At 48.3% G+C, this 21,740-nt stretch overlaps 1 protein-coding gene and 1 long non-coding RNA gene across 3 annotated transcripts in view; both read left to right on the top strand.

Moving 5' to 3' along the window:
- CDK18 (cyclin dependent kinase 18) overlaps positions 1 to 8,610 on the top strand; it is a 69,501-nt gene extending 60,891 nt beyond the window's left edge. For both annotated transcript variants that reach the window (XM_038379704.2, XM_043500683.1), the window contains exons 13-16: positions 318 to 360; positions 1,407 to 1,497; positions 2,984 to 3,061; positions 5,794 to 8,610. In XM_038379704.2, the coding sequence (XP_038235632.1) occupies positions 318 to 360; positions 1,407 to 1,497; positions 2,984 to 3,061; positions 5,794 to 5,828 (247 nt within the window). In that variant the 3' untranslated portion in view covers positions 5,829 to 8,610. The remainder of the gene's footprint in view (positions 1 to 317; positions 361 to 1,406; positions 1,498 to 2,983; positions 3,062 to 5,793) is intronic.
- A 638-nt stretch (positions 8,611 to 9,248) lies between these two features.
- On the top strand, positions 9,249 to 14,291 carry LOC122457172. The gene is made up of 2 exons (XR_006276574.1): positions 9,249 to 10,539; positions 10,735 to 14,291. It is a non-coding gene; the product is annotated as an uncharacterized LOC122457172 (long non-coding RNA).
- Positions 14,292 to 21,740: the final 7,449 nt, after the last annotated feature.

Below are 21,740 nucleotides of genomic sequence, written 5' to 3'. Positions count from 1 at the left end.
AGGGCTCGCAGATAAGTACCCATATGCCGGGCTTATTCCATCCTTCCTGCTGAGACTGCCACCACACCAGACAGCAAGTGTGAATAGTAGGGGGCTAATAGGGTCCTATATAAGACAAAGCTCCTAATATTGGGACGGTCCCGATAATACTGGGACATCTGGTAACTCTATAAGGGGTGCCAATTAATACTTGGAACCCCGCCCACCAGCTGTGCAGGGAAAGGCACTGTCCCCCATTGTGCTCGCACGACCCTGCAGTGAGATCCTGAGTAGTGGAGAGTCTCTGGGATATGGTCACAGTCTCCTTCTTTTCTCAGGCTGGACACAGAAGGGATCGACTTGCTGACGAGCCTCCTCCTGGTAAGTGGCCTGACCATCCAGCCAGACTGCAGGGGGATATCTTGGGTGGAAGTGCCACCCTGGTGCTCCGGGGCTGCTGCCTTCCTTCCTGGCTACCTACCATCGTCCTTCTCATCGGGGGAGGGGGGACAGGGGGCCTGGCCAGCTGCAGCTGGGAACACTGCACACACAACAGCCGATCTGATGCTAACCTGGGATCAAGGCTTTTCATTGGGAAGCACACAGGGAGGGGCTTCTATCGGGGGAGCCAACTGGGATATGTCCTGCTACCGTCCGCCTTGATGAAGGCATGTTCGTGTCTGATCATGCGGCCGTTGGAATCCTCTAGAGAGCGTCATGGGCACTGGATCAGGCCCTCATGCCATAGAGTAGTAGCAAGGGGTTATGGATCCAACTAAGCCATTTCTCTGACCCTAACACCGAGGTCTCAGTAGAGCTTAGTACCAGCCCACTCCCATTACTTCAACCTGCTAACTGCCCTGAATTCACTCAGGAACTCTCATGAACTCTCCCCTGTGGCTGGACAAGCCCTTCTACCTTCTTCTCCTGGTTCATGTCCTCATTGATCAGAGCCCTTGTCATTACCTTCCCTTCGGCTTTTAGAGACGAGCCCATTTGGTCCTGTATTTAAAGTCAGTGGAACTCCCGAACTCCAACCCAGCATCTCACTTGCATTATCTGATCACTCACCTTTTCTATGCTGCCAAGTTCCTGGTTCCACTTTCCTGGATTTGCCCAGAAACACAGTGCTGCCCTGCAGCTGCTGCTGACCAGAAGCGAATGCCATTTCCCTCACGGCATTACTCCCCAGTGCCCACGTAGGTGCCCCAGCGTGGGATTTGGACACCCTACCTAGGGGCCCTGATTGAAGATTGGGGAGCTTGTCTCCACCTTCCCTTCCCTGTCTTCTCCTCTCCCACAGAACCTAACACACAAACACACACACACTCTATGTGGTGACACACACACACACACTGCTTATGTCATCGTTCACGCACACTCAGAGCTTATGTCACCCCACATGCCTTTTTGTGTGCTTTTTGCAGTATGAAGCCAAATGCCGGATCTCCGCCGAAGAGGCCCTGCGACACCCTTACTTCAAGGCGCTGGGGGACCAAGTCCAGCTTCTCTCTGACAGTGAGCACACAGATTATCTTGTTGGGGTGTCCAAGGGCAGGACACAGCACTTCAGGGGCTGCCCAGCCAGTTGTTACATTTCTTACTGACACCCTTTGGGAAGTAGCACAGCCTCCCCCCACCCGCCCATTGCTGAAAAACCCCATGTCTGAGTCATGCGCCTCTGTGAAGTCCCCTCGTCGATATTAAGCTAGATTTGGACACGTAATAATAACAATACTTAGTAGGTTTAGAGCACTTTACAAAGAAGGTCAGGATTGTTATCCCCTTTGTACAGATAGGGAAACCAAGGCACACAGAGAGGAAGTTTCTTGCCCAAGCAGACCAGTGGTAGAGCCAAGAAGAGGACCCAGGTCTCCTAGTTCCAGTCTAGTGCTTGGCTATATTGCAACCATGGGCACTGGGCCCAGCCAGGCTATGTATCTAGGCTCCCTCGTCCCCGTGAGCTCTGCATTCGGGCTCAGCCCTGCACTGGGCAGGCAGGGAGCACGTCTCCCGTCAAGGCCCGGGGAAGGTGCTGAGGGGAGCTGGTAAGGAACCAGGTTTCATCAAAAATGAATTTTTTTGTGGAAAAAATCTCAGTTTTGACAGTGTTTTTCGTCGTTTGAAAAAGTTTCTCAATGAAAAATTTCCAGTGGGGGAAGAGATTTTTTTGGGGGTATTTTTGAAATTGTTCATGTTGCTAGTGTGAGGAACCTGCTTTTTTTCCCCCTACAAAAGCAGAGAGAAGGTCAAGAAGAGCGTTCCTTTCAGAGTGGTAGAGAGACTTTCAACCCTTTCTGACTGTTTTCCAACTGGTACAAGTTGGAAGACAGTCAGAAAGTGGGAGTTTAGCAGGTTTTCTCACACTTCCTTTATTTCTGAAATGTTTCCCATGGGAAACCTGTGGTTTCCTGTGGGGAAAACTGCTGTTTCCTATGGGAAAACTTCAAATGAGCATTTTTTCTGTGAAAAATTCCCACAGGAAACATTCCCATTAGCTGCCCAGTTCTAGAGCCGATCAGGACAGAGCGCAAGGAGCACTGCTCCTGCGTGAACGAGGAGCTGCTGAGTCGTCCTGCCCCACAGCAGGCGGTAGGCCTAACAGGCAAAGGCAGAGCCATATTAACACCCTAAGGATGTTAAGCACGGCTCTTTAGAGAGCCCCGTTCCGTGGCTCTGTGCCTCTTTAGAGAAAGGGAGCCAGGTACTCAGGCGGCTTGAAGCTGTGGCATATTAGAGAGGGGAATTGTGGGTCCAGGGTCACCACAGTGTGAGGGATTTGGGGACTCTGGGCACTATCGGGGCAGGGGAATTCTGGGCCTGTGCGTGCTGTGGGGTGGGGGATCTGGGCATGACAAGATGGAGAATTTGTGGGAGCCGCAGAGTGAGCACCATGGGTGAAGCTCTGAGGGTTCATTGGTGTTTGGCTTCCAATAGAAGCTCAGATCGCAGCTCACCCAGCCAGTTGCGTTAACTCTCAACTTCTCTCTCTCCCTTCACCCAGATGCCTCCATCTTCTCTCTGAAGGAAATACAGCTTCAAAAGGACCCTGGCTACCGAGGTTCAGCCTTTCAGCAGTCAGGTAGGACGCTGCAGCGGGGCACAGAGCCCTAATCTGGGCCCCAAGGGAGGAGAGGCACTCTAGAAATGCGCAGAGCTGGAAGGTACCGTGCTCTCCGGCAGCACCTTCCATCTGAGGATCCCAAAGCGCAGAACAAGCACATGTGCAATTAGCCCCCCAGCCCCCCAGGAGGTAGATATTGTCCTATCCCTGCTTTACAAATGGGGGAACCTGAGGCACAGAGAGGGAACTTGTCCAAGGTCACATGGTGAACCTCATTCTCCACTGCATTGCATTATGGGGAGTCATTTACCCCCAGGGTGTAAAACACTGCCAAGTCAGAACCCTGTGCCCTCACCAGTGGCTGTGTTTCACACCCACTTCCCTCTAGCATGAATAACAATTTGAGGTGCCAGGCAGTGGGTGCCCAGGCCCAGTGAGTCTATGGGTCTAGAATTCAAGGGCCCACTCCTCCTCTCGCTTACACCGGTTTTACACCACGATCAGCTGCAGAGTTACTCCAGATTGACACCAGTGTGAGTGAGAGCTGAATCAGGCCCCAGGTCTCCAGAGTCTGTGCTGTGCTTTCCCCACAAGAGCTAGTCCCTCCCATGTGGACAGCCCCGTGAGAGGACAAGGCTCTGCCTGCACTGGAGTGGGAGGTGCGATTCCCAGTTCGAGCAGACGTACCTGTCCTACAGCCGCATGGGCAGCAGGAGGCGCTACTAGCTCAGGGGCCAGTCCTGTCTGAAACCGTAGGTAGGTACGTACTGGGGCAGCTAGCCTGTCCTGCCACCGCGGCTACACTGCTGGTTTTAGCACACTGGCTCCATCACAGGGGATGTCTGCCTGAGCTGGAAATTACGCCCCCAGTCCAGTCGAGACAGACACTAGCAGCAGCAAGGCCAGTGTGGGGAGCCCTGCCTCCCATGCTCTGATTCAACTGATCCTGTCTCCTGCTGGCCTTGGGAGATCCTGGCCTGCCCCGCACTGGTGTGGTCACGCTGACGTCCGCTGCAGTGATAGAACTGCACTGCATCCATGTGCAACACCTCAAGCACCTGGTATCCTGCCAGCCTTTCCACACTGTCCAGGCAGTGCCATGCAGGTGATGTGTACGCCGCGCTGCAGTGACCTTCACTTCCAAGCAGCCAGGCAGGTCCCATTGTTTGTTTCTCAGATTAATGTCAGGGGAAAGTCTGTTTGGATTAGTGGAAAATATCTCAAAGCAGCCTCTCCCCATCCCTTTCCCCATATGCAGGTGAACACACCTCAGAGTCCCCTAGCTGATTGGGAGGAGGTTATTAGTGAGGGGAAATGATTGGGCCTAATTATGGCGTCATGACTAAGCATCGGGACTCCTGGGTTCTGTTCCCAACTCTGCCACTGCCCTGCTGTGTGACTTTAGGGACGAGTCATGTCCTGTCTGGAGATTTACTGACCTGCCATATCAGGGATGAGTGGGTTCTCAGGCAGGCACTTGGAGTTCCACAGAAGAAAAGCAATACAGTACCTGCTGAGCAGGCCAGACACAGCTCCCAGTCCTAGCCCCCCAACACCCCACGTTAGAAGATTCAGATCCAGATCTTTGTCGTGGACCAACCAGAACCCTGGATCAGGGCGCTCATGACCAGGAAAGTTTGGATCAAGATTCAAATGTTGTGGCTGACCCTGGACCAAACTAAACACATCAGATCACAACATCCCTAAGCTTAGGGCGAGTTCGGCTCCAAAGCCTGACACGCAGGGCCCTTCTTCTCCAGCTTCATATTATTGACACATTTGTTAATATTCAGCTGTGTCCAGAAAAGCACAATGGGGCCAGTGGGCCCCTGGCGTAAGTCCATTGGTTTGGATGCAGCTATGTCAGGGATCAGTCTTGGCCTGAACCACGCTGCATGGTCTCCAGACTCTGTTTCCTTGGCTCAAAGGTTGTAGCGGACTCATAAACTTTTACACCTGACTTAGCCACTAGAAGGAGACTTAGTGGGTTACATCATCAAGAAGCATCTGTGTTCTAGTCCAGAGGTGGGCAAACTATGGGGACTGCGGGACAGTCCTGCCCTGCCCCTGAGCTCCTGGCCAGGGAGGCTCGCCCCCAGCCCCTCCCCTGCTGTTCCCCCTCCCCTGCAGCCTCAGCTCGCCATGCAGGCAGCACTCTGGGCTGCCGGGCTGCGCACGCCTGTAGGGCAGCGCGTCTGGTTCTGGCCGGGCGGTGTGGCTCCAGACAATCTGCTCTGAGCGGCATGGGAGGGAGCTGGGGCTGGGGGGTTGGATATGGGGCAGGGGGTCCCGGGGGGCAGTCAGGGGACAGGGAGTGGTTGGATAGGGCAGAGGTTTGGGGGGGTGAGGGAACAAGGGGGATTGGATAAGGGTGGGGTCCCAGGGGGCCTGTCTAGGGGTGGGGGTGTGGATAGGCATTGGGGCAGTCAGGGAACAGGGAGCAGGGGGGGTTAGATGGGGGTAGGGTCCCGGAGGGTGGTTGGGGCAGGGGTCTCTGGAGGGGTCAGTCAGGGGACAAGGAGCAGGGGGGTTGATGGGTCGGGGGTTCTGAGGGGGGCAGTCAGGGGGCAGGAAGTGGGAGGGAGCAGATAGGGGTCAGGGACCAGGCTGTTTGGGAAGGCACAGCCTTCCCTACCCAGCCCTCCATACAGTTTCACACCCTGATTTGGCCCTCGGGCCAAAAAGTTTGTCCACCCCTGTTCTAGCCTTTCTGATCTCTGTCTCTCTCTCTCTCTCTTTTACTCTTCCAGCCCGAGGGAAAAGCAGGAGGCAGAGTATATTTTAAACCTGGCTCTTGTTCCCTTTGTCACCATGGAGATCAAAGCACTGAGAAAGGAGAGGACTTCATGCTCCCACAGGACCCATCCACAGAATTACTGACTCTAACAGGAAGATACTGGAACGCCCCTCTACCATGGGCTGCCCTCTGTCTGCCCCCCAGAATCCCACTGCTGACACCAGACAGCCCACCAGTAGTTCTTGTCAAAGGAGCTCTGCCCCCAGTTGCTCATTTTTCATGTGACACCACCAAGAGTAAACTACTGCGTTCTATACCCGGGTAAGGTACTTTAACTAGCGACTAGCCACCCTGGGAGTAGCCCTGAACTCAGGAGACTTGTGTGCCGGCCTTGTTACAGTCCTGTTTGCTGCAGTACAGGGAGGTGATCTGGAGTGAATAGGGGCACCGCAGGCAGAGGGCAGAATCTCCAAGGATTGGCAGACAGCTGGGTTGTCGTATCGCGGAAGACATTTCTGTGAATGCACGGCATGCCTGTGCTATGCCCACCGTTGGGGAAGTCAGACCTGGCAAGACGCATTGCACTGAATGAAGGACATGCTCTCACAAGCAGGGGGTGCCCTACGGTGAGCCCCATCCAGGGCTTCCTGACTTCAGACATTGAGTTGGGACGGAAACATTTAACCAGGGAGAGCTCTCCTTCAGCCACTCCCCCCATGGTTATCAACCAGGGATCCCTCTTCCCCTCCCCATAATTTGAGTCTCATACACAGTTCCCGGGATTGCCAGAATGGCAGCCCCAGGAGGTGCAGAGGAAAGAGGCTGTTAAGGAGAAAATGCAGATTAGCTGGATTCCTCTGATCCCCTTGGTTTCCCCAACAACCCACCCCCCCCACCCCAAGTTTATTTTCTAAGCTCTGACTCCTGTTTTGCGGCAGTTCCCAGCCCCTCTGATTTAGGGAGAAACCAGTGAAGTCCCGTTTCCCACATCAAAATCATGCAGTATTTCTAATCTGCCTTGTGCGAAAAGATGCGTTTCCACTAGGAAAAGGACCCATTTCCCAGCATGCGGCTCTGGAATTGCAGCAAATTGTTCAGCCAGTTGGGCCCATCTTTGAGCTCATCGCAAAACGTGAAAGAGCACAAGTAGTTTCATCTATTGGTGCAAATGAGCTGTGAATGCACAATGCTGCCTCATTCCACCTTTGTGGTGGGCGTGCAAAGGTGCCGACCCTACCTCTGCGAGGCTGCAGGATCATGAAGCGACTCAAACACAACACAACCTATTAAGCAGAAAACAGACCCACCTTTCACTATCTACCCGATTCCCTAGGACTGAGCATATTGTTTTTGCCCCGTGTATTGCACACCTACTGCACTCAATGGGACTCAAGTGCTTGCTTAAATCTGAACATGTGTTTAAGTGCTTTGTGTATTTTTCTCCCCCTCTATTTCCAGGCCATGCTAAATCCATTCTGGTACAGTAAGGACCTGCTCAAACCTTCCTCCAATGCTCAAACCAAACCTGAAACTTTTTTTTTTTGAAGTTTGAAAAATTTGTCCGAATTTTTTGTTTGGTTGGCTGATTTTGGGATTTTTTTATTTTTATTTTTTTAAGTTTTCATTCCCCGTCTGGCTACCTCATCCTCTCCGATACCCATCATGGCCCAGCTAGCACCAGGAAATGATGGGGCATTGCTCTAGAGAGCATGCATCATGGGCTGGTAGACCGACTGCGGGACTGGTAGGCAGGAAGTCCTGAGTTCTAATCCAGACTCTCCTACTCACACACCGAGTAGCCTTGGGCAGGTGATGGCACTCTTCTGTGCCTCAGTTTCCCCATCTGTCAAATGGGGCTAATAATCATTAGCCGCCTCACTGCGAGGCAAAGCCTAAGTTAGAAATGGGCCTGGATCTGAACTTTCCTAAAGCTTAAGAGGTTTGGATCCAAGGTTCCAATGCAGGTCAGACTCTAAATGCTAAGCATTATTATCCCCATGAGGTTCCCAGCCCACTCTATACACCAAAGCAGTTTGGACCAAGTTAGGCTCATCCCAGATAAGCATCCAGACCTCTGTATTGTTTGAGATTTGCCCATCCCTGGTAGGTTTCTTTCGGTGTGTGTCCAGTATACAGCAAGTTGGGGAAAACACTTTGTTTCCATCCATTAACTCATTCAGCACTTCACTCAGTAGCACATGAGTGATACAGCCTGCCTTTCTGCATGCACATAGAAAAAGTGTTCTCTGTGCCAGTTGTATCAGGGGTTTTCTTTTGACGTGTAAGAGGAAGGTTTACAATATTTGGTTGGTGTTAGCTAGAGTAATTTTTAACACCTGTTCCCCTTTAGCTATCCCTTAACAAAGCTTTTTGCATGAGCATTTCCTAGGTAGAGCAGGAATCTGTGCCATGGGCTTACTCTTTCCATTGCAGACACCTCTATTTGTGGGTGAGTAACTCAATTGACTGTTTACCCCATCGATGAAACTTCTCCTGTCGGCTCTGATTCAGCAGGGGACTTAAATGTAGGCTCATTTTTAAGCACCCGAGTAATCCCATTGATGTTAGTGGGCCTACTCACATGTTACAGGTTAGGCACCTGTTTAAGGAGCTGTGCTGAATCAGGTCCCGTAATGTCCCAGCCTAGGGATGAATATGGACCTAATCCATCTGCCCCTTTTGAATTATAGGGCCAAGTCCATCACTAGCCTGGGACAATGCTCCCCATCACTGGAATCAGAGTAGCAGCCGTGTTAGTCTGTATTCGCAAAAAGAAAAGGAGTACTTGTGGCACCTTAGAGACTAACAAATTTATTAGAGCATAAGCTTTCGTGAGCTACAGCTCACTTCATCACTGGAATGTAGAGCACTCATACTCAGTGTCAATGTCACTTGCTTATTCTCCTACATACCTTGTCTGTGTTCTTCCTGCTTTCATCAGCCCCAGGCTCTGAGGACTCATCTAGTCATGTAAGCCGTGATGAGTTATGTTGTAACATTGGTGGCCGCCTCTGAATCACAATTGCTACAATTCTGTGCTTGGAGTCTGTTTGGCATTTCCTGGCCCCAGCAAGGATAGAACTCAGCGCTCCCTGCTCCAAAGTCACAGGCTCCTGCCACCTGAGCCAAAGGGGGATCCCCACTGAGCTTTCTGAGTATAGAGCCTATGAAGCCCAGGTAGGCAGATCTAGTTCCATCCTGTAGAAGTTGCCATAGAAATTCTTGATGTCCAACATAGTGAGATTCTGGGGCAGCTAAGGATTTGTTACACTGTTAATAACAAAAAGAAAAGGAGTACTTGTGGCACCTTAGAGACTAACAAATTTATTAGAGCATAAGCTTTCGTGAGCTAGCTCACGAAAGCTTATGCTCTAATAAATTTGTTAGTCTCTAAGGTGCCACAAGTACTCCTTTTCTTTTTGCGAATACAGACTAACACGGCTGCTACTCTGAAAACTGTTAATAACGGTGATGTTTTCATTGACTTTGGGGCAGAACAGGAAACAGTGGTCTACTGGTGCTTGCAGTCTGTTTTCTGAGCACCCGCAGCACCCACTGAAATTAACTTTTGTCAGAAGTGCACAGTGCCTCTAAAAATCAGGCCCTGTCTGACTCAGCTTAAATCCTTCCAAGCCTAGGGACCAGATCTTCAGATAAAGTACAGACCAGACTTTAAGAAGGCTTACAGGGGAGCGAGGGCCACTGGCTTGGTAGGGTCAATAGAATCAAAGAAATTAAAGGTGGGAAAAGAAGTTCATCCATCCCCCTTAGTCTTTTGGCTCTAACAACACAGGCTTCTAGCATTGGTGCTAAAGGAGAGCTCCCTTACCTGGCATCAGTAGCAGGCACTTTGGTTTCTGGAGAGCGCCACCAGCCTCATGGACAAACATGTCAGCATAGTTCGTACCCTGCCTCCCCCGCCAGTGCTGATGGGGCTGATTTTCAAAGGTGTTGCTAAGCATCTGAGGCGCCTGTTGGCTTCAGCTGAATCAGTGGGTGCTCAGCACCTCTGGAAGTCTGCCCCTTTCCCTGCCACTGTCCACTCGAGAGAGGCCCAACATGGAAATACCAGGGAGAGGAGAGCAAGGGAGGCAATGTCACCGATGAGTGGAGTCATCCGGGCCTGCAGGCTGGGACAGAAGGGTATCGAATGACCGTGACCGTGCAGCCGGGACTGTTTATTCCAGTGAAGGAGAAAGTTATCTCCAAGCCTGTGACCTGTATGCTCTTTACTCCTGCGTAGCTCTGTCCGTTCCCCCACAGACCCTGAAGGAGATCTCTCAGGCGGGACACTGTTATTTATCAGCCTACTGAGCTGCTATCAGGGTGAGTTTAAGATAACACCTTTTGTTCCACTGCATTATTCCTTGCATAATGATAGGTTTCAGAGTAGCACAAAAGCTTATGCTCAAATAAATGTGTTAGTCTCTAAGGTGCCACAAGGACTCCTTTTCTTTTTGCCTTATTCCTATTCAGGAGAGCGATAGCACGTGTAAATATTTGTCAGCCCTCTGACCAGGGTTTGATTTATAAGCCCCCAGCACTCGCTCCCTGCAGGGTTTGGCAGGCTGAATCCTAGTTGTGTGATCTCTGGGTTCCTGCACATGGTTTGCCGGTAAATGCCTTCCAGACACCTACATCGGAGCAGAAGCTTTTAGTACAGTGGCATGAGGACACTGGTCAGATCCTGAGCAAATGTAAATTGCCATAGCTCCACTGAAGCTAGTGGAGCTAGGGCCAGATATACAATGGTATTTAGGTGCCTAAAACGAAAAGGAGTACTTGTGGCACCTTAGAGACGAACAAATTTATTAGAGCATAAGCTTTCGTGGGCTATAGCCCACTGTAGGCCACGAAAGCTTATGCTCTAATAAATTTGTTCGTCTCTAAGGTGCCACAAGTCCTCCTTTTCTTTTTACGGATACAGACTAACACGGCTGCTACTCTGAAATAGGTGCCTAAAGAGGCAGATAGGCTCCTACTGGGGTTTACAAAAGCTTCTTAGCAGGTTAGGTGCCAAATTCCCATTGAAAGCCGGTAGGCGATCAGTATCCAACTCACTTGTAAATCCAACTAGGCACCTATCCGCATGGTTAGGTGCCACAATATGTTTATAAATCTGGCCCCTCTGCAAATTTGCATCTGCTGAGCATCCAACTCTGTCTTCTTTGGCAAATGAATCCAGTTCTGTTCCACTGTGTATGTAGAGCGTTGCATTAATTTGAATGTTTTCAAGGCTGAAGCATTGGTTGTATTTTGTTTCCTAGGGTTTCATGGGCATTATTTGGTAATTGCTTGGTGCAGCTGAGCTGTTTGCAGAAGGGAGATGGCAAATGCAATTGATAATTTCATAGATTCAAGAACTAGAATAGAGATTCAGCCAGGAATCGCTGACCTACCTTGTCAGTTTGACAAGAAGCATGCAATGTACTGTAATATGGTATTGCCATCAGCTGTCACACTTCAAGGCTGTGATCGACTGGATTGGCTACTCTGGTTGGAGTATCAGCAACATTAATGGAGTGCATTAGCCCAGTTGTTCTTGCTGCACATCGAGTTCTTTAGGCCTGGTACTCTCCTCACTTAGCAAGGTGTGTATCAGCTGACTTCACTGAAGTCAGTGGAATGACCCCAGTGTAAAACTGGCGTGAGTCAGTGGAGAATCAAACCCTGTGTTACTAATCCAGTATTAGGTTTGTGAGCACAAATAGTTCCTCTTTGGAAACTGGGTTTTGTTTATCTCTGTCCCAGTCTGACTGCCAGTTCAGGCAAGGCTTGGAGAGAGATTAACCGAAACCTGCTCTATCCCCAGTGATATGTGAACCTTTTCCCCCCTCATGGCCAGCAAGTAGAATTAAAAGGACATAAGAACAGCTATACTGGGTCAGACCATGGGTCCATCTAGCCCAGTATCCTGGTTTCTGACTGTGGCCAGTGCCAGATGCTTCAGAGGGAATGAACAGAACAGGGCAATTTTGAGTGATCTGTCCCCTATCGTCCAATCCTGGCTTCTGGCACTTGGAGGTTTAGGGACACCCAAAACATGAGGTTGCATCCCTGGCCATCTTGGCTAATAATAGGACCTCCCCTGCATTTAAAAATGCTTTTTATAAAACCTAATAGAAAAATGGCCATGACTTTTATTTACTCAATACATTTAAATTGGTGGATTTAAACATTCTCCAGAACAACAGCACTAAGACCAGAAAGTGAAACTGATCAGTCTAATATCGCCTGGTGAAGCACATACATGGAATAGTGGGTTAAAAGTAGAGCTGGTTGAAAAACGGGAAATTTCTATGGTTATTTTTTTTTAATGTTCACAGGTTTGAGTATGTTTTGACCAGCCTTTAGTGTGGTTGAAATTTTTCCAACAACTGGAATTTCAAGGAAATTTTTCCACAAATTTTTTTTTAAATGTCTTGGTTTTTTTGTAGACTTTTTTTAATTTCTTGACCAGCTCTAGAAAAAAAGTGAGTTGGATTTTTCTTTCAAATCTAGGCAGTACTCCTTTAAAACTCTGTATTCTTCCGTCACAACAGCTGATCTCTAGCTCCAGTAATGCCGATAACGCTAGTGTCAATAACAATGTCTATATTACAGGGCAACAATAAAACTTTGGCGACATAGTCATTTTATTTCCTACTCCCTATACACCTTTCCTGGCTCAACACATTTGCAGATTTTTGTTGCGATTTTAAATAGCAAAACTGCAGTGTGTCGGTTCTCATGGTAACGAGGAAATAAGCATTTTTCTCCCCCTCCTTTAAGGTGGATAATTAAAGGAACCATTTTCCCCTAGCTTCCGTGTGTGTGTGTGTTTTCTCATGACTTATCTTCACTCAGAAATGAGGTCATTGTTAGAACATGATCTTGAGGAGTTGATTTAACTAACATGATGTTTAACATGACTTTGCAGTCCGTATCAGCTTGTAGGGGAAAATGGTGTTTAACATCAGTCTAGCTGGTTGGGGTTAAACCTAGGGGTCCAGCTGGCACCATATTAACACAGAGATTTCTGTCTGCACTGACTGCAAAGGTGTATTTAACACCACTTTAGTTAATATGCCTCCTCAAGGTCATGTTCTAACAGCCTCATTTTTGAATGAGGACAAGGCCCCAGTGATGCAAGAACCTTGAGTCACTAAGGCTCGGGGTAAAAGCAGACAGGTGGAGAAACAGCAGGAAGGTGGAAATGGCTTAGCCCTACAGATTAGCAACTCAGTGGGCTTTGTGCCTTAATATCTGCACGTGGAGTGGAGACCAGAACCATGGGTTTGATTCTGCTCTCACTTACTTGGGTATTACACTGGTGTAACTGAAAGCAGAAATAGATCCCTTTATCTTAATTAGGACGCTGTCACTGTGGCCTCTGATAGGAAGATCCCATGTCAGGTGCAGCCGCAGATTTTTGATACCTGCAAACCACACTCATTGGAGTGATCCCTACTCAAGGGGAGCATCCCCAGTGGAGTCCTAGAACCCGGTCATAACCAAATGCTACAGCATAATTCGTATCAGTTCAACCAGCTGGCTCCTAGTGAGATCTCTGTCCATAGGGCCTGATCCACTGCTCACTGAGGTCTGTGGAAAGCCTCCCATTGCCTTCAGTAGGCAAGCTGCCATGCCTCTGACATCTTAGTCCCGAGGGGTCTGCACAGCCCGCAGGGAGGTGAAGTCCCCAGAGAACTGAAATCATCGCACCCCACACTACCACCATTTTCTAGCCCTAGTTGGCCAGAGTCTGCTCAGTTTCGCCAGTGCAAATCTGGCATTCCTCTGCTAAAGTCTGGATTTACACTGGTCTAACTCAGAGCAAAAGATTGGCCCGGGGGTTCAACACATGCAGTTCGGTCTCTGTGCGAATTGGGGTTGAAACTAACAAGGCCCCTCATGCCAAGAGCCACGGATCTTTGCCTGAAAATATTGCTTTAGCTGTACTGTACCTGTTCTACTTCTGTACTCTTGAGTCTTGTTATTGAATGCACCTTGCTGTCCCTTCAGAATTTCTTGCTAGAGGTGTCCTGTGTTATCAGGTGCAAATAGTAAGAAGCCGCTTTCTGGTTTATTTGTCACCTTCTTCGTCCTCAGCATCTTGCTTTTTCTGGAAGGGGAAATACACACACCCACATGCGCAAGCCACCAAGGGTACCCATACTGTGAATGTTCTCTGGTGTGATTCATTTGCAAATACAAATAGTATATTTAACTATTATTGTAAAAACAGAAGATGAATTTTAAAAGGAATCATTTTAAAGGTTTATTCCAAAAGCTGCAATGATTTTTTTGTATGGAAAGTTTTTCTGGAATTAATCGAAAGGTACAAAAATAAATAAAAGATGGTATCCTTGTGTCGGAATGTTTTATAAAGATCCTGCGATTTTTGTATTTCAGATGTGCCATGGACTGTTTTGAGAATGTGTTTGTTTTCTTGCTAAGGCTTATATTACAAATGTATTGTGAATGCTACGAAGCCAAGATTGGAAAATAAACTTTACTGAGTAGATGGTAGTTTTGTTTGGGGCTTTATCTATTTGAAAGGGTTAAATGTCTGCTTTGGTGTGTAGTTTTGAATCAGTGAGGTTGGCTAGTGCAGTCCCTTCGCTAGAGCTGGTTGAAGTTTTTCCCCTTACAATAGGATTTCAGTGGTAGCTTGGTGCTTTTGAAAATCCCCCTAGGTGCCTATCCGTGTGTTTAGGTGCTTCAGTACCTTTGAAAATCTGATCCTAGGGCCCAGATCCTCAAACACGTTTAGGCACCAAAATAACTTGTAGGTTCTGGCCTTAGGTTCCAGTTTAAATCCAGACCAAGGGCCTAATTCTGAAATCAGGTCTACATAGCCTTCAAATCAGTGGGATTCCCCACATGTTTAAGGACCCAGCCACCTGGTGTCAGCTACAGGATCAGGGCCCAAGTGTGTAGGGCCTGAAATGTTGCTATCTGATAGTGGGTCACTGATGGACCTCACCAAGAGTTGGCAGGGAAGAGGTTAATACTTTGTTGGTCAAAAGGATCATTGAGTGCCTGGAGTTGGAGGGCTGGACCAGCTGGGGGTAATTGGTTAATTTTCCTGTACTATGCTGTCTGGAGCTGACTTGGACAGGGAAGATCCATGAGAGCTGAATAGAAAACCAAGGTGAGCAACTTTGCTGTCCGGTCTCTAAGCGATGAAGGTTTTACTGCAGGGGTTCTCAAACTGTGGGTCAGGACCCCATTTTAATGAGGTCTCCAGGACTGGAATTAGACTTGCAGGGGACCAGGGCTTCAGCCCAAGGGCTTCAGCCCTGAATGGCGAGCTCAGGCTTTGGCTTCAGCCCTGGGCAGTGGGACTCAGGTTACAGGCCCCCTGCCCAGGGCTGAAACTCTTGGGCTTCAGTTTTGCCCCTCGGCTGCCCGAGGCAGTGGGGCTCAGGCTCAGGCTTTGGTCCCCCCTCCTGGGGTCATATAGTAACTTTTGTGGTCAGAAGGCTGTTGCGGTGCAGTGAAGTTTGAGAACTGTTGTTTTACTGGTGTTCGTTTGGTCTTTAAAGGGACAGGACAATATATTTGCAGGAATTTAGTGCCATAATTTCATTTCCTAGGATCTGCAGGCCTGGAACCCTTTATTTTATCACCTTTCTCCTGCTCCATAATCTTGTGCCACTTGGTGCTAACAAGTTTGTTCCCTAGACTTCAAGCTAAACCACCAGGCAGGAATATGGATTAAAGGGAGGAGAGCAATTTGTCAGTTAGCTAGGAGTACCGGGTTCATCAGCAGAGAAATATGCTGCTCATTCAGGTTGCTAGACATATCAGGTTCCCCTAGCTGCAAATGGACACAGTGACACATCACTGGGGGGTTGTGTGAGAATTAATTGGCCCAAATTCTCCACTGGTGTAAATCTGTACAGCAGTGCCAGTTTATAGCAGCGGAGAATTGGGTCCATGATATGTGTAAAGCACGGAGTTCCCCTGATTAGAGGTGCTGTAGCAAGGCAAAGCAGTGCACATCCAGGGCACTTGGCACTAGCTCATGCCCAGTGTGAAGCTGTCCTACCTTGAGGTGTGTTACCTTAATTAATATCTGAGCAGTGGGCCTGGGCAGGTAGTAAATATGGTGCTTTCCCAGCTGGAGCATATCTCGTCATCCCTGGATCAGACACTTGGAGACCACACCCTTGCAGCTGACTTGCTTTGTTTTTGCTTAGCACAGGTGACTGTATTTCTCTCCTTTATCTCCACTTTTGCATGGTCCTCCTAGAGAGATTCAAAAATGCAATAGGCCCTGTGGAAGAGGCAACCTTTCATACAAGGCATTGTCACAGGACTTGTCGTGGTGAAAGCTCAGGTCAGACACAATGCTTTGCTGTGGGGTGAGGCTTCAGGTACCTTTATCCAACCTGGATTGAGACACAAAGGTAGAGGGGCTTGCCCACAATAGAAACCACAGGCAATTCCACAGCCCCTGTTGTCTGAGGATCTCAAAGCGCCTCCCAGATAGTTCACTAAGCCTCACAGAAACCCTGTGATTATCTGATAGGTGGCTTCACTGAGGCAAAGTACTGATATGGCTCACCCATGACTACCCTGCAAATAGAGGGCAGAACTGGGAATAGAACCCAGGTATCCTGGCTGCCATTGCCCTGGGAGCCCTGACCACTAAACAACGCTCCTTCCTGGCGCTCAGAGCTGTGTGAGCCCACAGCCATTTTTAAGCACCACTGCTGGCCGGGTTTTGACCCAGGTCCTGGACTAATTTGGGGACTATAATATGCCACGGGAAAGAAATCCCAGTCCACAGTGCAGTGCTGAGGGATCCCATACTGGAGCCCAGCCAGCTTCACTCATTCAAACAAGGTTGCAGCTGACACAGGTGTGATGCATGATCAGGTGCTGTATGATGGCGTTTTGTTTGTCAAACTGGTTCTGTCTTTGTTTCCTAATTGCTCCAGTCACACGGCTGTGGCAGTGGTTGGCAGGGTACTGTTGGAATGTGGTCCTGGACCTGGGTCTTTCCCCTGGGGGACTAATGGGAGCTGTGGTGTGTGAGTTACCCAAACAACTCTGACCTCTTCTAATGAGCTGAGCCTTGTTAGCAGATCTATTTTTGTTTCCTTTTTTGACTGATCGCTTTCCCCTTGGGTGCGATCTCCTGCTGTCCATCCCCAGATAACACACCAATAGAGCCCTCTGGAATTTTTCTGACAAACTACGGGATTTAGTTTTCAAGGGACAATATTTAATCTTGACTAAATTTTCTGATTTGTCACTTGGAAAATTCAAAGTAAAATGTTTAGTCTTGGTTGAAGATGTTGCAATGTTTCACTTTGACATTTCTGAACTGGAATTTTTCCAAGCTTTTTGGTATTTTGACTTTTGGGGATGAAAACAAACATAGAAACATTGGACTTTCCCATGGGATAGAAATGCCATTTTCTAAACAGCTCTGCCTGCCAGTGATTCTACACAGCATGATCCACCCAGCTTGACCAAAGATCTGTTCATATGGGTTGAGCAAACCACTTCCCTCTCTGTGTCTCAGTTTATCCATCTGAAAAATGGGGATCATATTTACCATCCTGAATGAGGTATTGAGACGATTTTCTCTCTCCCCCCCCCACCCCATTAAAATGCAGCCACCTCTGGGAAGGAGCGTGGTAGCTCTTTAACAGCACGAAGCAATAATGCAGAACAGTATCAGGTTGGTAAATGAGGAAGAATTTTTAATGCAGAGGGAATTTAGATGAGAGGAATTATTCAAATTGGATGGCTGAGAGACAAGAGTCATGGGATCTTTAATGACCAGACCAGGATTTCAGTGTTACCTTTAACCAGGAAGGTGTAATCTAGGGCCAGACATCAAAGTACTCAGCACCTACAATTGGACCAGATTTTCAGAGCATCTAGCACCCATTGTGCTGAACTGTTCTGAAAATCTGTCTGATAATACAGAATAAGAGATTAACGTGTGGCAGTCCTAGCTGCCCATGACCATTCATTCCCAGAGTACAAGTGGCTGATACTGAATGTGTGCATTCTAGAGGAATTCGACCCATTGTTTGAGAGTTTCCATTGTATTGTGGGTAAAAGAATCACAGTCTTTTCTCATTAAGTTTCAATGACTCTGGCCGGGTGTTTCCATTTCCACACAAATTCGCTTAAAGGTTCTTAGGTTGGCCATTGCAGCAGTTGAAAGGCTTTGACGTTCACACCCAGTGGGCATGGGGGAAGCACACAAATCTCTTGTTCTTTCCGTTGTGCCGCTGTATCTGGCTGCAGGCTGAATGCCTCAGTGTAGAAGTACTTGCAAGGATATTGGCCCTGACTGGGCCTGGATCTGTGGATCCTGGAAAAGGGTTGAAGGGAAAGGACAAAAGAAGGGCAGCAGAGCTGGGGGAGGGCATGCTGTACCCCATAGAAGTACAGGCTTTGCAGGCCACATGCTCTTGTGCCTGTGAATTCATAAAGAGGGGTAGGGTTCCTCAGCCAGGAGCGTCAGACAGGAAGTAGAATGCCCGGTGAGCACCCTAGTCCTGCTCCTGGGGATGTACTGCCCCAAATCCTGCTCCAAAGCCTTGCAGCCCTCATCCCTAAAGGTATTTAGGCACCTAACTCCCATTGATTTCAATAGGAATCTGGCATTTAAATACCTTTTCTGAGCTGGGCCTCAGCCAAGGCTGCCAAGCCAGCCCAAAAGCTAATGGGAACTCAGAGTGAACAAGCACCCTCCCTTGCAGAAGCAGCTATCTTGCAGCTGGTCCTCGGGCAGGTGAGGGATGAGACCTGCTGCCTGGAGTGGCCAGAATGTTCAGAAGTTGCCAGTGATTCTGGGTGGTTCCCAGGCTGAGGGACTGTGCTGGGAACCCACAACTCCAAACGACGTCGATGCTTGCTCAGCAATTCTGAAAAAAACAAGTGCCAGGCATCCAGAACCACTGGCCACTTCTGAATGTTTTGGCCTGTGTTGGCAGGAGCTTCTCCATTTGGAGTCTCTTGTTCCAGTGCTGGGATGCTAGTCAGCTCTGCCAATAGTACCCATGTCCTGACCTCCCTCTGTCCTCCGCTGCTCTTTCTGTATGAAGACAGGCTGCCCTGTCCCACCGCTGCTGGGTTTGTGAACAAGAGACCAACCAATCGTGCATCTGGGCCTGGGAGGAGAGTCCAGCCAACGCTGCTGTTTGTTTTCACGGTTTGCCCTGGTGTGTTCCCAAGTGAAAAGCTAAAACATACTGCCCCACAGAGCCCTGTCTTAATCAACCCCTTACTTGACCAGTGATTTCCCCTCTCCTCCAGATTAGGTTGAGGGAACCAGCACCATAACAATATTACATTGAATGATGACAGCCAGCTTCCTGCTTGGAGCTATATTAAAATATAGTCATGACAAACCAGGGCCCGGCACAGTAAACCAGCAATCACCCCATCCGCCACAGAGAGGACCATGTCTGGATAGGGGAGACTGAAACAGGCTTTTATGCCTCATCCTCCCCAAACAAGAGGGGCCGAGGGCTGCAGAAAGGGAATAGAAGATAAGGAGTACTTGTGGCACCTGTGGATGCATCCGATAAAGTGAGCTGTAGCTCACAAAAGCTTATGCTCAAATAAATTTGTTAGTCTCTAAGGTGCCACAAGTACTTCTTTTCTTTTTGCGAATACAGACTAACACGGCTGCTACTCTGAAACCTGAATAGAACATGTTGCTTAAATACTTGGCTCTCTTTGAGCCACATTAGCAAACATCAGATAATGTTGTTGGCTGTAGTTCTGCTGCTATTAATAATTCGTTCTTGGTTTTACCTTGCAATTCGCAGCAGGCACAGAAACGTGGCTGTTAATTCACTATCTGTACAAAATTGATCGCAGGGTTTGAAAATCAGCTAAGGTGTCACTTTGTAAAACTAGTTCTCTGTTAGATGCAGGCCCTGGGGCTACCATTATATGTATTATTAGTTACTCAGTACAGGGGCTCAGCCTACTGGGGACACTAGAGGGTTTGTAAAAAGAAAAGGAGTACTTGTGGCACCTTAGAGACTAACAAATTTATTTGAGCATAAGCTTTTGTGAGCTACAGCTCACTTCATCAGATGCATCCACAGGTGCCACAAGTACTCCTTATCTTCTGTTTGTTCATATGCAGACAAGCCTTTACAAACATATCTTCTGTCACCTTCCTTATCAGTATTGCTTAAAATGTCCCGACTTCCCAAGAGTAGTGCTGGTATTTAAATCCTTACTTGCTAAGGCCATGTCAGACGTAGCTGGAATTTGAAATGTGCTAACAGTGACACCAAGCTTAGACATTGCTTTTAATTTGAAGCGCCAAAGGGTTGTTATCTCCATTTTCCAGCTGGAGAAACTGAGGCACGGTATTGCTTAAGGTGATGCACTAATTCAAAGCTGGGAAGAGAACATGTGCCCAATCTAGCTCCCCGTCCAATGGTTCAATAAAACTGGATCAAATACAGAACTGATCCTGGCGTAAGATACAGGACAGATATAAAACTAATAGATTTGTTTCCTCATTCACCATCTGGTTTAATCACCATCTGTGATTAAAAGCAAAATAGCTGAAATCCATCGTTGTTCATACCAGTTCAGAGTCCATACAAAAAATGTCTATAGCACTTTTCTTCTTCGAAGCACTGTGTCACTTCAGGTCTCTCAGAAAACAAACAATCTCCAAGTTTTTCCCATGGGGTTTGCGTAGTGTGTGTAAAATGCCTGGCAAATTTGGAAAATATTGCTATAACTTAATACTTGACAAGCAGCCCAAGTGCAGAATCCTGCATTTAGGAAGGAAGAATCCCATGCACCGCTACAGGCTGGGGACCAATTGGCTAAGAGGCAGTTCTGGAGAAAAGGACCTGGGGATTACAGTGGACGAGAAGCTGGAATGAGTCAGTAGTGTACCCTTGTTGCCAAGAAGGCTAATGGCATATTGGGCTGCATTAGTAGGAGCATTGCCAGCAGATCGAGGGACGTGATTATTCCCCTCTATTTGGCACTGGTGGGGTCACATCTGGAGTATTGCGTCCAGTTTTGGGCCCCCCACTACAGAAGGGATGTGGACAAATTGGAGAGAGTCCAGCGGAGGGCAATGAAAATGACTAGGGGGCTGGGGCACATGACTTACGAGGAAAGGCTGAGGGAACTAGGGTTATTTGGTCTGCAGAAGAGAAGAATGAAGGGGGATTTGATAGCAGCCTTCAACTACCTGAAAGGGGGGTTCCAAAGAGGGTGGAGCTCGGCTGTTCTCAGTGGTGGCAGATGACAGAACAAGAAGCAATAGTCTCGGGTTGTAGTGGGGGAGGTTTAGGTTGGATATTAGGAAACACTATTTCACTAGGAGGGTGGTGAAGCACTGGACTGGGTTACCTAGGGTGGTGGTGGAATCTCCATCCTTAGAGGTTTTTAAGGCCTGGCTTGCCAAAGCCTTGCCTAAGATGATTTAGTTGGCGTTGGTCCTGCTTTGAGCAGGGGATTGGACTAGATGACCTCCTGAAGTCTCTTCCAACTCGAATATTCTATGATTCTAATTCAAACTAGAAATAACAAACTTTTAACAGAGCGGGTGGTTAACCAATGGAACAGACTACCATGGGAAGTGGTAGATTCTCCATCTCTTGAGGTTTTCAGATCAAGCTGGGATGCCTTTCTGGAAGAGATGCTTTAGCCAAACCACAAGTCATGGGGCTGAATACAGGATAACCAGGTGAAATTCAATAGCCTGCATTATACAGGCGGTCAGACTGTTATTTATTTATTGTGCCAGGTGCACAGAACAAAAAGACCTGCCCCATGGGGCTTACCATCTAACATAAAACAAGAGACAACAAATAGATACAGACCAACAGGAAGTACAAGGAAACATTCAGATTATATTGGTCAGCATGACAAACAGTGGTCTCAGTTCACCAGCAGCCTAAATGTGGTCAGATTTTTTTATTGGCATTCTTGGGGATCTTAAGGAGGGAGTTGAAG

Source organism: Dermochelys coriacea, chromosome 21, assembly GCF_009764565.3.
Source record: "Dermochelys coriacea isolate rDerCor1 chromosome 21, rDerCor1.pri.v4, whole genome shotgun sequence".
In the NCBI taxonomy this organism is placed as follows: Eukaryota; Metazoa; Chordata; order Testudines; family Dermochelyidae; genus Dermochelys; species Dermochelys coriacea.
The sequence above is the reverse complement of the archived record's forward strand: the minus strand, read 5'-3'. Positions and strand labels throughout refer to the sequence as shown.